The sequence below is a fragment of the Papio anubis genome, chromosome 1, assembly GCF_008728515.1.
Source record: "Papio anubis isolate 15944 chromosome 1, Panubis1.0, whole genome shotgun sequence".
In the NCBI taxonomy this organism is placed as follows: domain Eukaryota; kingdom Metazoa; phylum Chordata; class Mammalia; order Primates; family Cercopithecidae; genus Papio; species Papio anubis.
The window spans coordinates 89,988,538-90,005,687 of NC_044976.1; the positions used below are offsets into that span (position 1 = coordinate 89,988,538).

General features: G+C 33.6%; 1 protein-coding gene across 15 annotated transcripts in view; it reads right to left on the reverse strand.

Annotated features, from left to right (window-relative positions):
* Positions 1–17,150, reverse strand: part of LOC100998091 (probable ATP-dependent DNA helicase HFM1) — a 137,639-nt gene that overhangs the window by 71,237 nt on the left and 49,252 nt on the right. For 14 of the 15 annotated variants that reach the window (XR_004176174.1, XR_004176176.1, XM_031650688.1 and 11 more), the window contains 7 exons: positions 11,376–11,419; positions 11,177–11,278; positions 10,629–10,774; positions 9,687–9,781; positions 8,886–9,019; positions 5,253–5,300; positions 1,276–1,356 (listed from right to left, as the gene is read on the reverse strand). Coding sequence is in view for 13 of the 15 variants with exons in the window: in XM_031650688.1 (XP_031506548.1) it covers positions 1,276–1,356; positions 5,253–5,300; positions 8,886–9,019; positions 9,687–9,781; positions 10,629–10,774; positions 11,177–11,278; positions 11,376–11,419 (650 nt within the window). In the remaining 2 variants the exon portion in view is untranslated. The remainder of the gene's footprint in view (positions 1–1,275; positions 1,357–5,252; positions 5,301–8,885; positions 9,020–9,686; positions 9,782–10,628; positions 10,775–11,176; positions 11,279–11,375; positions 11,420–17,150) is intronic. The other variant, XM_031650685.1, reaches the window with a different exon arrangement.

A 17,150-nucleotide genomic window follows, 5' to 3' on the forward strand; every position in this document is an offset into this window, starting at 1 on the left:
AATTCTCACAAACAAAATTAGGCTTATCAGAATAAGGACCAAAGAAGAAGGAAAAAAAAATGTTATTAATGTAGGGCTGAGAGTCAGGGCAACAAATTATTTTAAAACTAAGCCTTATATTAAATATAAATTTTAACATTTTACAAAATCATGTATTTCTATAGTATGGTTGCAAGTAAGTAAAAAACACATTAAAAATGAACAGTACATGCTAAATGTTAACAGAGAGATTCTGAATTCAAAAAAAATTTTTCCACATTACCCAACTTTCAAACAATAAATTACCTTTACTTAAAAAGATTAACTGGAATAATAAAGTCATTTTCTCCAAAAACTTCTAATCATGAGTGCTAAAAACCACAAAACATCCTTTCTCTCTTTTATTATACTCTAAACAGAATTTAGAGAGAGAGAGAGGGTTCAGGACATGCTATCTCAAAATGTGGCATCTTGGCCTATTGAATATTTTAAGCTGTAGCAATTTGAGAAACAACATGTACAGGAATAATTTTTCTGGTCTTCCTCTGAAGCAAGTCATAACACCTCATGTGAGAGGTGCCCTCCCTATACCTAAACAATGGAGCATCTTTATCTCCATAGACACAGAGAGGAATCTGAATGAACAGGCTTTGCTAAATTTCCCCCAATTTATTACACTTAGTTCATATCCCCTTTGTCCTATCATATTTCTCCATGACCTTTCCATCTTCATCACACCTGGCATAAAAACATTCATGTTTAACCATTTCTTTGGGTCTTCATTTCCTTATAAAGGCTCCCATGTCATATAAAACATATTAAATAAATTTGTATGCTTTTCTCTTGCTAATATCTTTTGTTATAGGAGTCCCAATTAATGAACCTAAGATGAGTAGAGGGAAACGATATTTTTTCTAACCTTACAGAAGTCTAACCACCAGATTATCAACGGTTGAATATTTAAGAATATAAAAAGCATACAAAAGCATGCCAATAAAAGTATATCTATAATAGTTATAGCAGGTTTAAGCAACCCAAAGATTCAAGCATTTCGTTCCTCTGCCAGAAGTCACCAGAATCAGTGACTAGACAAATTCTGTGCACCTGTCAAAAAGAAACTATCCTTTTACAAATAGGGCTTGTTTAAATTTATCATGCCTATGGGTAATAATGATACCCTATTGAGAACTGAGATCACGATTTAGTTTTATCATCATCTAAATTTTAGTAAAACAAAATTTTAATTTAGTCTTAAGTAAACAATTGCTAAATTTACTGACAATGATAGGGAATTACCAGTTGGTTTGAAATTAACACCTTCATCCATCTTTATTAAGTCCAGGGATGATAAATCATTCAGATTCTTCAAACATAATTCTGTTTAATTATAGAAAACACATTTTAATTTTAGTAAAATAGGGAAGTAGGGCAAAATAATTTATTATTAAATATGCTAAAGTTGTGTTATTACTGTGTAATTGTTCTAGAAGAACCACAGTCCCTACTTAAGCGGTAAGGAAAAGCTCATTTAAATAAAAAAGCTAACTAATATACTAAAAACATTTTCTAATAGTAACAAGAATACAAGTAATAAAAATAACACTCAGTAAGTAGAAATAACACTTAAAACTTGGAGTATTTAAATGATATACATGTATTACCTCATTTAATCCTCAAAACATCACAATAAGGTAGACACTGATATTTTCATATATAGGTTAGGAAACGAAAGAATAGAGGCTACGTAACTTGCTCCTTTGCTATCTGCCCTCCATTAAGGCAATGGTTTTCTTTTTCTTTTTTCTTTAAATTTCTATCAAAGATATATTAATATATGCACAAAGTATAAGAAGTCAAATAGTTCTGCAAAGATTATTCCAAAACCCACCAGTTCTTCCCCTCTTCCCTCTTTGCCACATTCTTGAAGCAACAACTTTAACTGATGCTTTCAGGTGTTTACTTTTGTTTCTCTGACAGGAAGCAATGCTAGTTCATGTTCACTATTGATGGGGATCAGAGCAATTGTAGTGATCTGCTGCTTACAGTTCCTTCTCTGCCTCATGCCATACTCCACGAGACATAAGATAGTTCAGAGCAGACAGTGGGAATACTGTAATAGTTCAATCCTAAACAGAGCAGCCACTCAAAAAAACACCCTTAGAGTTCTTTGGGAAATACTTTAGTTTAAGCAGCACTGTTTAGACAGCTTGATAGTGTTAAGTGTTTGGTGAAGTAAAGATTTTGAAGTCTTTTCTAATTTTCTTAATTACCCACTATTAAATCCGTTCATTACCCATTACTCGGTAAGTCAATGAAAAATGCTTACTTTACCATAAGCTGAGCATGATTCTAAGCTCTATGTTTACAGCAGTTAACAAGACAAGGTTTTTCTTTTTAGAACTTATATTTTACAAAAGAAAGCAATCAACATACAAATAAATAATACAGTTTCACGTATACTATAAAGAAACATAAGGCTAAGAACCTGTATAGAATGATTGTGTAGAATTTTAAATCTTTTAACTAAAGCTTATGTTTATTTCCTTTTTTTTTTTTTCTTTTTTTTTTTTTTTTTTTTTTTTTTTTTTTTTTTTTTGAGGCAGGGTCTTACTCTGTTGCGCAGGCTAAAATACAGTGGCATGATCACAGCTCACTGCAGCCTCAACCTCCCAGACCCAAACAATCTTCCCACCTCAGTCTCCCGAGTAGCTGGAACTACAGCATGTACCACTGCACTAGCTAAGTTTTTAAAAAACACTTTTTGTAAAGGTGGGATCTCCCTATGTTGTCCAGGCTGGTCTCAAACTCCTGAGCTCAAGAGATCTGCCCACTTTGGCCTCCCAAAGGGATTACAGGCATGAACCACCATGACCAACCTACATGTATTTCTCATAACTGCTATATATTTTCATATAGAGTAAGGCTATCCTCACCCTAATTGTCAAAATAAACACATTACTTTTTCTAAAAACAAAGAAAACAATGATAACAACATCATAGAATCATTTTCTCTTCCTCTCAGTAAAGGTGGATTTAAGTAAGATACCACAGGAAGACCTCTCTAAAAAGTTAATATTTGAACAGAGACCTGAATAAAATGAAGGTGCGCACCATGTGAAGTATGCAAGGAGAGTTCCAAAAATAGGGAACAAAGTGTGCAAAGGACCTGATGTCGGAACAAGCTTGGTGTATTTAAGGAATAGCAAGAAGGCCAATTTGGTGAGAGTAGAATGAGAGAGAGAAAGTGACAAGAGATGTAGTTAGAGTAATAGGCAGGGAGATATCAAGCAGGATTTTGTGGGCTGTGGTGAAAGTTTGTATTTTATTCTAAGAGTAATGGGGAAGCTATTAGAGTATACTGGGCAAGAAAGTATAATCAAGTTTAGGAAACAGCATATACTATGCTAACGATCCTTCCTGAGAGATGTAAGGCAGATCTCCAAGGATAATGGCAGGGCTCAGAAAATGCTGACCCAAAGCATTTCAAACTCAGTAAGACTGAGAGGACCTCAGAAACAAGAAGGTCACTCTGACCTTTCCCTGCCTTTCTGTGTGAAACATGGTCATAAAGGAATTCTCTGACCTACTTTGCCTAAATTCTAAGACCCTCATTCCACGGTATGGAATGGTCCTGTCTCATGCCCAGGAAGAAAGAATGCTACACAGAGAGGCCAAGAAGAATCTGAACAAATAGGCCTTGTTAAGTTTTGCCTAGTTTATTAATATTAGATAATACCCTTTTGACCAGTCATGTTTCTTGACAACTATTCATTTTTTTTCATTAGACTTGCCATAGAAACACAGTTTTCCCTGGGTCTTTGGGTCTTAATTTCTGAAGGCTCCCATGTCATATACAACTTTGATTAAATAAATTTGTTATGCTTTTCTCTTGTTAATCTGTCTTGTTACAGGAGTGTCAGCTGTGAACCTTGCAATGAATGAGGAAAAGATGTTACTATTTTTTTCTCCTACAATACCAAAACCTTAATATTCAGTTATATTTAGCTATTTTTGTTTAGAAGGCAAAACTTTGCTAACCCTATAGTGACCAAAGATAAGGCAAATATGAGCTGTGATTCTGCTAATTTAACAAAAGATAAAACATTAAAGTTATCCAAATATAGCAATATATCTCTTGGACTATCTAATTTCTTGAGTGTATTTGATCATTATTTTCAAAATATATGTTTAATTTTTAAAATTCCATTACAAAATTAATCAATACCTTGAAGATAATACAACTTATAATCTGTATTTCAACATGAATACAGCAGCATTATGAATATATGCTATTGGTTATGATCATGTTTTAACAACATATTTATTCCTTAAGCAAGACAATTTTACTGCTTTATCTCTGCATTTTTATTTGCCACACATGTAATACAAGTAGAGAATAAATTTAAATTGGCTAAATCTTTTTAGAGGATCTAACATTTTTTTCTTTTACTAAAGGGACAGTCTCAACACAATGAAAAGGTAGCAATTTCTAATCTGAATAAATGCCTAACAATATTTTATATTCTAAAAAACAAGTAAGAAATACTAGTTGATTAAATAACAAGCTGAGGTTGGATAGGAATACATCTTTAGCACAGGTTGGGTTACAAAGCCCATAATCACTCTAGGCTTATATTTTTCAATTAAAATTAAGTAGAAAAGAAAAAAATACATATTGGGCATGATTGCTCACACCTATAATCTCAGTGCTTTGGGAGGCAGAGGTGGGAGGATCACTTGAGGCCAGGAGTTTGAGACCAGGCTGGAAAACACAGTGAGACCCCCTTTCTAAAAAAAGCTACAAAATTAACCAGTTGTGGTGGCTCACGCCTATAGTCCCAGCTACTCAGGAGGCTTTGGCAGGAGGATCATTTGAGCTCAGGAGTTCAAGGTTACAATGAGCTATGATCACGCCACTGCATTCCATCCTGGGTGACAGAGTAAGATTGTCTCTTTTTAAAAAAAGAAAAAATACAGAGTGTGTATCTGTAAGCATATTTTCAAAGACCAGGGATGTTAGAAATAAAAACCAAATAAACCAAGTTAACATATTATACAAAGAAAGACATTCTGATAGAATAAATTGATTAATTCAGCAAAAAAGTGTATATGCCAAGCTTTTTGTGTGAAAAAGAAATAGTTCACATTATTTTTCTACAGATAAGTTTCCTTTTTAAAAAATGATTTACAAAAGCATATTCTTACTTTCATAATAACTGAACTTTTTCACTAAAATATATAGAATCTAATTTTTGGAATGAAATGCACCTAACCTTGTAATTTTGCTTCAATTCCATCTTTGTTCAATCCAGATGCAAAACCTGCATGTCATGAAAATTTCCAAAAAGTAAAACAGAATTTAATTCATCTTTACAGGCTCAGTTTATACCCCAGTTAACTAGGGAAGAGTAGTCTAATTGAGTCTTATATAAGAAAAAAAAAAATCTCAGCTTATTGAATTCAAACAAGACTTAAATAAATATCCATAGAAACAATGAACAGGAATATCATATTTTAACAAGAATGGTATGGAATAAATTTCCAAATGTTTTACACATAGTAAATATCATCAAGTGATTAATATATTCTAATGAACTTTCATTATAACATGAATGTTCCTAGGAAAACATATTTGGTAATACAACCATTTTGTGCTATTCACTAAAGTTGTAACTACACATACCGTTTAACACAATAATTTCACTCCTAGGCACATACCCACAGATATACATATACATGTGTATCAAAAGATATATATAACAATGTTCACAGCAACATTATTTAAAATTAATAATTTCCTTTCATCAAAAGATTTATATTCATATAAATGGAATCTTTTCAAGAATAGATAAAGCTAGCCTGTGGTATGTAAGTCAGAATAGCATTGACTTCTGGGGGCAAATACTGACAGAAAAGGAGCATGCGGGAACATCTAGAAAATGTTCTATATCTTAATCTGGGCTGTGGTTACGTGTGTATATGTGTGTATAAACATATATATAAAATTTCATTGACCTATACACCTCATATTTGTGCAGTTTACTATAAGTGATATCTCAATACAAAAAAGTAACTACAGAAAATAAAGTAACCATGAAAAGGCAGAAATGAAAATTAAAACATGAAAAGATATCAATATTCATATATAATATTGATAAAAATACACAAGTATACACCCAAAGGAAAGGCTGGAGAAACAAAATATGGCACTTTTGAACACTGCTGAAAGGTATATGACCTACTAAGGTAGCAATTTAGCCACAGGTATCAAATTTATAAATGCATATATCTTTGACACAGGAATTTCATTTCTTTTTTTTTAAATCTTTTTAAATTTTTTTTATTATACTTTAAGTTCTAGGGTACATGTGCACAATGTGCAGGTTTGTTACATATGTATACATGTGCCATGTTGGTGTGTTGTACCCATTAACTCGTCATTTACATTAGGTATATCTCCTAATGCTATCCCTCCCCTCTGTCCCCTCCCCACAATAGGCCCCAGTGTGTGATGTTCCCCTTCCTGTGTCCAAGTGATCTCATTGTTCAATTCCCACCTATGAGTGAGAACATGCGGTGTTTGGTTTTCTGGTCTTGCAATAGTTTGCTGGGAATTTCATTTCTAGAGATTTATCATACGGATAAATTCATGCATGTAAAAAATGACGGGATTTTTTGGCTGCATTGTTTGTAATAGCAAACAATTAGAAAAAGTATAAATGTCCATCAATTGGGGATCGTTTAAACAGGTGATACATAAGTAAATGGAATATTATTTAGCTATTTAAAAAAGCTTCCAGCCAGACATGGTGGCTCACGGCCAAAATACCAGCACTTTGGGAGGGTGAAGTGGGAGGATCACTTGAGCCCACAAGTTCGAGACCAGCCTGGGCAGCATAGGGAGGCTCTGCCTCTACAATTTTTTTTTTTTCAAAAGTTAGCCAGGTGTACTGATATATGCCTGTAGTACCAGCTACTCAGGAGGCTAAGGTGAGAAGATCACTTGAGCCCAGAAGGTTGAAGCTGAAGTAAACTGTGATCACACCACTGGATTTCAGCCTGGGCAACAGAGCGAAAGCCTGTCTCAAAAAAGCTTCCAAGACGTACTAAGAAAAAAAGGAATGTGCAGAAGACTATAATAATGGAGGTTTTAAAAAAAATATGACCACAAGGCCAGGCACAGTGGCTCATGTCTGTAATCCCAGCACGTTGGGAGGCCAAGGCAGGTGGATCACTTGAGATCAGGAGTTCGAGACCAGCCTGGTCAAAATGGCGAACCGCCGTCTCTGCTAAAAATACAAAAAATTAGCCAGGCATGGTGGTGCGTGCCTGTAGTCCCAGCTACTCAGAAGGGTAAGGTGGAGAATTGCTTGAACCTGTGAGGTGGAGGTTGCAGTGAGCCAAGATTGTGCCACTGCATTCCAGCCTGGGCAACCAAGAGAGGCTGTCTCAAAAAAAAAAAAAATGCCCACAAATTCTTTGATATTCTGCCCTCTGAGAGATGAACTTAATCCCTCTCGCCTTCGTGTGACCAGGACTCAGTGACTTGCTTCTAAAAAACCCAATAAAGCAGAAGTAATGATGTGTGACTTCAGAGACAAAGTTATAAAAAAGTACTGCTGCTTCTGATTTAGTCTGTCTCTGTCTCTCTTTCTCTCTTGATCATTCATCCTGAGAAAAATCAGCTGCCATGCTATAAGGAAAGATGCACCTGGCAAAAGAGTGAGGCCTGCCAACAACTGTTGAGAAACTGAGACCTCTAACTTATAGCTCTGTGAGTGAGACTACTTAGAAGTGAATCTTCAAGACCCAGGAAAGCCTTCAGATGACTGCAGCCCTAGCTGACATATCTTGCAATCTAAGAAGAGCCTCTGACCCAGAGCCACCTAGCTAAGACAGTCCCAGATTCCTAACCCACATAAGCTGTGTGAGATAATAAATTCTGGTTGTTTCTAGATTATTTGTTTTAGGATAATTTGTTAAAAGGAATGGAAAACTAATACATTATGCCACCATTTTTGTTTAAAATGGTGGGAAAATAAAATTACATTTTCTTATTTACTTTTATATGCAAAAAAATTATTCAAAAAAGATATACCAATGATTACAGAACTAGGGGATGGAAAGGGGAGAGATGGGAATTGAACAACTGTGTGGGTAGGGATATACATGGAAGAATTTTAGTTGTATATATTCCTTCACTTTATGATTTTTGAACTAAGTAAATGTATTACCTAGTTGAAATAGACATTTTTAAGTGATAGGAATATTTATATATTCCTTTAATATAGACTTATATTAATTACTCTTTGAGATCTGAAAGTTTTCAACCTCTGTGCATTAGAATGATACTTCAACGAGTCAGGCTTTAATTGGGTATTCAACAACCCCAAGTATAGGTTATTTCATAACCTATACCACATAAAAAAAACCCTCTGGAAGCCACATAACAAGATGTGGGTTAGCTATAGAAGCAAGATGAAAATTGTAGCAGCAACAGTAGTACTATATACTTTCATTTCTTATAAATTGAAAAATAAACAGTCATAAACTCAAAAACAGGAGTAGCTGAACACTAAGCACAGACAAAATTCAAAACGTTCTGTAACTTTAACTTATTTTCAATGATTTAGACATTTCTGTTATTTTTACTGGAGCTGAATTTTTTTCCACTAGGTCTGTTTTTAATGGTGCTGATTTCAAACCTTGTTGAAACACTAGAAGTAAAACAGATTAAAATTTCTCAGTTTGTCTACTCTTGTCTCTAAATGTATTTGGGACTGTTGTTATCTTTTGTTTTATTATCTATTAGTTTCTGTAATCTATCTATCCTGTAACTTATCAGCATAAATACAGGCCTAGCTGGCTTGAAAAAATTACTACTTTTCCAAGTCAAAGTAACAAACCATAATGAGATGGATTTTTCAAGGCTCTGATATAAAGCAAAGTTGATCGTATCCATTCCAAAGCAATATTCACATCCGTGATGGTATGCAGTACTATCTCTGCATTTAAATGCTCAATAAGATGTCTGTGCAAACTAATGAAAAAAAAAAACTTTGCATTACGAATATGCAGTTCAATGCCATAACTGTTACTTTTTAACTTTAATAATTTATAATATACCAATTGCTACTTTACTAATTCATGAACTATAACTTAATTTCCAAAAACATAAAAGAAAACCTTAAGAAGTCAGTTCAACTTCTAAAAAGGCTTCAGATATATCTCTCTACTTTATGGTTACAGAACACGGATTACTGCTTTAACAAAAGTTGAAGCATAAATTATATCCTACTTTCTCCAAAAGAGAATACATTAAATATCTTACTAATAAGTCCCAGATTTCCTCTATTATTAAATTAAGATGTGAAAATATTTCTCCTTTATTACAAATTAGTAATTATAAATTTATATAATTTCATATATAAATTATAATCATAATTACTAAGGCTTTATTACAAATTAGGGTTTGTTATAAACAAGAATACACGTTTGTCAAGAAATACCACTGAATAAAATGACTACATTTTTAAAAAATTATTAAATTCTCTAAAATGACACAAACTATCTAGTTAAATTGTTGAAAACTTTACAGAAAATGGCCTTAAAAAAATCTCCAAACCAAATTTCCTTTTGATATTTTAAAAGGAAATAAAATAAGCTATATCAGCATTACTATCTTTTTGGAACATTTTTTGTATTACCTGCTTTCTACAGTGTCTCTACAAGCTAACATCTGAATGTATTTGTCTCTTGTGCTCAATCGAGTCATGATAACTGCAGTAGCTGTAGTGTCAAACTGGGGAAAAAAACAGAAATGTAGTGAAGAAGAGCACACCTTGGTATCAGTCCTCTGCAAAAACTCAAGATTTTCATTTTATATTAAACAGTCTCCTTGTCTGAAATAACACTTCAAAAAGACCTTTAAAATGCTCTCACTTTGTTAACCTAAAATTTAATTTAAAAGCCTTCCAAGAGTATAGCTGTAAATATCACTTTGGTTTCAATGTAACATAATTTTGGCAATGATAAAATCAAAACAAACTCTGGTAACTGCATAAAAGTTGTAAGATTTGGTATAGTTTATATATAATCTGATTTATTCCATGAAATTATAGAATTGTATAACAATATTTACAAATGTTTTGAAAATATACTCTTCCTGATGTTCCCATAATAGCTATAAAAATGACTTATTCATGTATTTGTCAGAGTAGGGTATGTTTTGAAATGTATTTGGGCTGACTTTGTCATAATGCCTGGGAACACTATTAGCATTTAGTGCTAGGACCTAGGGATGTTACATGTTCTGTAATGTGACAGCCTTAAACAAGGAAAACCTGTTTCATCCAAAATGCTGAGTACCCCCATTCAGAATAAAAAAACAAAACAAAACCAAAAGACCTTTAAGAGTATATCCATTCATAAACCCATCCCTTCATCAGCCAGTGCAAGCTTACACAGAATGAAGGAAGTATGTCCCAGTTGGTGAGGCTTGTTTTACTTTTATTCCTCCATTAAAGGTACATTTTCTCTGCTATATTACTTTTAAGCCTGATATAATTATAACATGCTAATCAAAAAATACACAATTTTTTGTTTTTATCATGTTTTTAAGTATAAAAAGCAAAGTTATTGTCACTTACTTGAGGTCGACCAGCTCTACCAATCATCTGTAGAATATCTGTTTCACTGTACTCTTCAAACAGTCCTCCAGCATAATGCATTGTAGATTTTATAACTACTAGGTGAGCAGGCAAATTTACTCCCATAGCTAAAGTACTAGTAGTAACTGCATCAGATGAAGACATAGTAATTTTGAGCCATTTAACTTTATTGCTTCATGAAGACTTTTTAATAAAAGACATTCCTATAAATGTAATAAAATCTCATATATAAGAAATTTAGAAAAGAAAGAAAAAAGAACATTACAATCTAAAATAGTAACACACCTTAAATCCAAAAACCTACTAAATTCTTGTTTTTCAAATTACACTACGTTCAATAATATGACAAAGATCTAAACATTGCCAAAGAATTTACTGTACCATCTACATGCATAGGTAACCATTTAATTCTAGATTCTCAGAAGAAAAGAAGAAAGAAGCAGAATACTTGAGCTTTTCCTTTTTTCCTCTTAAAAATAATTTTCCAAAATATTTTATAGCATCCACAAGAAATATGTTTTACTTACAAAGAACTGGTAAATCTCCAGCAGTAAAAGCTCCCTCAACTACTTTTCTATCTGACAGCTCCATACCAGCATGATGATAAGCGGCACCATCTTTTAAGATATCTGTAATATATCAGCTGCTACTATTAGTATTTTATCAATAATTGGCACCTCTCATCTATATGTGAAAATGCTATTCAAAAATAATCTCTAAACCTACCTCTCAGTTTTGAATCTCTTACGGAATATGCATACTTCTGTAACCTATTTAAAAATACCATAAAATTATTTAGTTACTCCCAGTAACATTAGAGGACTCTGAAACAGTTTATTAATTATTTTAAAACTTAGAGATATCAAAAAATTTTCACAATATCATTATCTGAAAACTATTTTAAGAAGTAGAAAATATCCAACTTACATATTCAAAAGTCCCTAAACTTATGAGCTGTAATATTAAAGCTCACTTTTAAACCAAGAATTTGGAAAACTCACTTCCCCTAAGAAAAAAACATAATTGGTGATTAACAAGTCAGAATATAAGTCTACTCTCATGATTTGCCTAAAAAAAATTGTAAGAAGTAACAATTCCTAAAACTACTATATCACTAGTAAGCCAAAACAAAACAAAACAAAAACAAACAAACAAACAAAAAACATAGAAATAAACAATAGTTGTTTCCAGTGCTCTGAGACATAGGCATGGCATTTAAAAAAACTAGGTTGGCCAGGTGCGGTGGCTCATGCCTGCAATCCCAACATTTTGGGAGGCCAAGGCAGGTAGATCACGAGGTCAGGAGATAGAGACTATCCTGGCTAGCATGGTGAAACCCCATCTCTACTGAAAATACAAAAAATTAGCTGGGCATGGTGGCAGGTGCCTGTTAGTCCCAGCTACTGGGGCAGCTGAGGCAGGAGAAAGGCGTGAACCCAGGAGCTTGCAGTGAGCCAAGATTGTGCCACTGCACTCCAGCCTGGGTGACAGACAGAGACTCCATCTCAAAAACAAAAACAAAAACTAGGTCAGGAGGAAGCAAGATGGTCAACTAGAGATGCCTAATGCTCATCCTCCCCACAAAAAAGAGCAAAACAATGAATAAACAACTAATTACATTTTGACCAGAGTGACCAAAGGAAAGTACCTCTCTACAAATTTGAAACAGGGGATTATTCCACGAGTTGTGCAGACATCAATACAGGGACACAAGAAACATGAAAAAAAAAAAAAACAGAAAATACAACAGCACCAAACAAACACAATAATTCTCCAGTAACTGATTCCAAAAAACAGAAATTTGCATATTGCCTGAAAAGGAGTTCAAAGTAATAATCCTAAGGAAACTCACTGAGATACAAAAGAATACAGATAGACAGTTCAATGAAATTAGGAAGACAATTCATTATCTGCATAAGAAAGTCATTCAAAAAGTACCAAATAGAAATCTTGGAGCTAAAGAATTAAATGAATGAAATCAAAAATAGAGAGCTTCAATAGCAAACCAAAACAAGCAGAAGACAGAATCTGTGAAATGAAGTTAGGTTTCTGAAATAGCCTAGTCAGAGGAAAAAAAAAAGAAAAAAGAACAAAAAAGAGTGAAGAAAGCCTACAAGACTTATGGGACACCATTAAGCAAACAAGTATTCATATTATGGAGGTTCCCGAAGGAGAAGAACGAGGAAAATGCATAGAAAGCTTATTTAACAAAATAATTGCTGAAAAATTCCCAAGTCTTGGGAGAGATATGGACATCCAGTTCCATGAATCTCAAAATCACCAAACATGTTCAAACCCAAAAAGGTCCTCACTGAGGCACATTATAATAAAAATGTCAAAAGTCAAACACAAAGAGAGAATTTTAAAAGTAGCAAGAGAAAAGTATCAAGTAATTTATAGGGGAATCTCCATTAGACTATCAGTGGATTTCTCAGCAGAAACCTTGCAGGCCAGGAGAGCACAAGATGATATAGTCAAAGCCCTGAAAGAAGACAATATTGCCAGTAAACAATACAATACTGTACAAAGCAAAGCTGTTCATCAGAAATGAGGAGAAATAAAGTCTCTGCCAGATAAATAAAAACTGAGGAAATTCACCACTAGACCTGCCTTATAAGAAATGATTAAAGCTATTCTTCTACCAGATACAAAAGAATGATAATTAGTAACATGAAAACATATTGAAAGCATAAAACACACTGGTAGTTTAAATGCATAGTCAAATTCAGAATGTGCCACCACTGTAATGGTGATCTGTAAGTCTTTCAAATCTCCAGTATGAAGGTGAAAAGTCAAAATGGTCAAAAATGTAGCTACAATGAGTTGTTAAGGAATACTGATATAAAAAGATGTAAATTATGTCAACAAACATAAATTGTGGGGGGAGGGCAAAAATCTAGAGTATTTGTATGTGACTGAAGTTTAACAGTTGTTATCAGCTTAAAATAGTCTATTATAACTATAAGATATTTTATGTAAGCCTCGTGGTAACTGCAAAGCAAAAAGCTACAGGAGATACAAATGAGAAAGAGAAAGGAATCAAAGCTTAGCACTACAGAAAAACAACAAATCACAAACGTACATAACAAGAGAAAGAAAGGAACAACTGATCTACCAAGCAATCAGAAAACAATTAAAACTGCAGGAGTAAGCCCTTATCTATCAATAATAACCCTGAAGGCAAATGAATTAAATTCTCCAATCACGACATACAGTATCTAAATTGATAGAAAAAAAAAAAAAAGATCCAAACATATGCTGCCTACCAGAGATCCATCTTAGTTACAAGGACACAGGCTGAAAGTTAAGGGGTAGAAGAAAATATTCTATGTAAATAGTAACCAAAAGAGAGCAGGGTGGCTATTCTTACATCAGTTAAAATAGACTTCAAGTCAAAAACTGTTACAAGAGGCAAAGAAGGTCATAATTTAATGACAAAGGGGTCAATTCATCAAGAGCACATAAGAATTTTAAATATATAAGCACCCAACACTGAAGCATCAAAATATATAAAATATTATTAAAGGACATGAAGAGAGTGATAGATAGCAACACAATAATAGTAGGAGTCTTCAATATCCCACTTTCAATAATGATAGATGAACCAGACTGAAAGTTAACAAAGAAATACTGGACTTGAATTGTACTTTGAGTCAAATGGACCTAAGAGACAAATATAGAACTTTGCATTGAATAGCAGCAGAATGTATATGCTTCTCTAGTGCATATGAAACATTCTACAGGACAGATCATACATTAAGCCACAAAACTAGATTTAACTATTTTTAATTAATCTAAATTCAAGACGATTGAAATCATATGTAGTATCATTTCTGACCACAACAATATGAAACTAGAAATCAGTAACAGGAAAAATTTTGAAAAACATCACAAGTACGTGGAAACTAAACAACATGCTCCCAAACAATCAATGGGTCAAAGAAACCAAAAGGGAAATTTAAAAAATCTTGAGACAAGAAACAAGGGAAAGACAACAGACCAAAACCTATGAGATGCAGCAACAGTGGTTCTAAGAGGAATTTTGTTTGTTTGTTTGTTTTTGAGACAGACTTTCACTCTTGTTGCCTAGGCTGGAGTGCAATGGCACGATCTCAGCTCACTGCTACCTATGCCTTCTGGGTTCAAGCGATTCTCCTGCCTCAGCCTCCTGAGTAGCTAGGATTACAGGCATGTGCCACCACGCCTGGCTAATTTTGTGTTTTTAGTAGAGACGTAGTCTCCCCGTGTAGGTCAGGTTGGTCTCGAACTCAAAAGGAAATTTTAAGCAATAAGGGTCTACATTAAAAAAGAAGATGCTAAATAGACAGCCTAACATTATACCTACAGGAGCTAGCAAAAGAACAAACTAAATGCACAGTTAGCAGAAGAAAGGAAATAATAAAGATCAGAAGAGAAATAAGTCAAATAGAGAACAACCACCAAAAACATATAGAAAATGATCAATAAAACCAAGACTTGGTTCTTTGAAAAAACAAACAAATATCTAGCTAGACTAAGAAAAAAAAAGAGGAAACAAATAAAATAAAAATGAAACTGCAGAAATTACAACAGATGCCTCAGAAATTAAAGAAATCACAAGGGACTATTAAGAACAATTATATATTAATACCAAATAAATTGGATAAATATGCAGGGAAATGGACAAACTCCTAGAAACAACATAACCTGCTAAGTTTGAACTAGGAAGAAATAGAAAGCCAAACAGACCAATAACACATAATGAGATTGAAGTAGTAATGAAAAAATTCCAACAAGGAAAAGTTTTCCAGAACCAGATAAGGCTAGCACCGAATTCTACCAAACATTCAAAAGAAGAATCACTACCAATACTTCATAAACTATTCCAAAAAAATACAGCTAGAGGGAATACTTCCAAATATATTTTGTGAGGCCACTATCACTTTGATACCTAGGTCACATAAACACACTACAAGAAAACTATAGGCCAGTATCTCTGATGAATATTGACGCAAAAATCCTCAATAAAATATAAGCAAACTGAATTCAACAACACATCAAAAAGGATTATACATCATGGCCAAGTGGATTTATTCCTGGCAAGAAAGTCTGGTTTAATACATGCCAATCAACCACTCTGATGTATCACATTAACAGAAGGAAAGATAAAAAACACAAATCATCTCAATTGGTGCAGAAAAAGCATTTGACAACAAGTTCAACATCCTTTCTTGATAAAAATCTCTGAACATGCAGGCATATAAGGAAAACTTCTCAACTAACATAACAAAGGCCATTTATGAAAAATCCACAGCCAACATCATAATCAATGGGGAACAACTGAAAGCTTTTCCACTAAGATATAGTACAACACAGGGATGCCCACTCTCAATGCTTCTATTCAACATAGTACTGGAAGTACTAGCAAGAGCAATCAAATAAGAAAAAAATAAATAAAAGGAATTCAAATTTGAAAGGAAGAAGTAAAATTATCTTTATTTGCAGATATTACCTTATATGTAAAAAAAATCAAAAACTCATTAAAAAAACTTAGAACTAATAATTCAGTAAAGTTGCAGGATTCAAAATCAATATACAGAGATTAGTAGCATTTTTAAACACAAATAATAACTTAACTGAAAAAGAAATCTAGAAAACAATCCCAGTTATGATAGCATCAAAAATAAAATGCTTAGGAATAAGTTTAATTAAGGAGATAAAGATCTGTACACTGAAAGCTATAAAACAATGGTGACAGAAATCCAAAACAAAAATAAATGGGAAGATATCCTGTGTTGATGGATTGAAAGAATTAATATTGTTAAAATGTTCATACTACCCAAAGAAGTACATATTCAATACAATCCTTATCAAAATTCCAATGGCATCCTTCATAGAAATAGAAGAAAAAAAATCATAAAATTAGTCTGGAATCACAATAAACCCTGGATAGCGACAGCAAAACTGAGAAGGAAAAGAAAGTTGGAGGTACACACTTTCTGATTTAAAAGTATACCATAAAGCCACACTAACCAAAACAATATAGTACTTGCATAAAAACAGAAACACAGACCAATGGAACACAACAGAGAGCCCAGAAATAAGTCCAAAAATACACAGTCAACTAATTTTCCATCAGGGCACCAAAAGAAATGGGGAAACAATAGTTTCTTCCATGAATGAGGTTGGAAAAACAATTTCCATATCCAAAAGAATAAAACTGGACCCTTATACCATACACAAAAATCAACTCAAAAACAGCCAATTTAAAGAGGAACATAACTGGAATAGACCAAGTGGAGGAAAGAATCTCCAAGCTAGAAGATTATCTTTCTGAAATAAGGCAGGCAGACAAGAATACCAAAAAAGAGCAAAATGGCCAAATAGGAGCAGTCCTAGTTCTCTAACCTCCTAGCCAGCGAAGCATTAAAAAAGACCCAAAGTGGACTTTGCATCTTCAACCGGAGGCACCGGGTCCATCCCACCGGGGAGTGCCAGACGATCGGTAATTCTCGCCGCCAG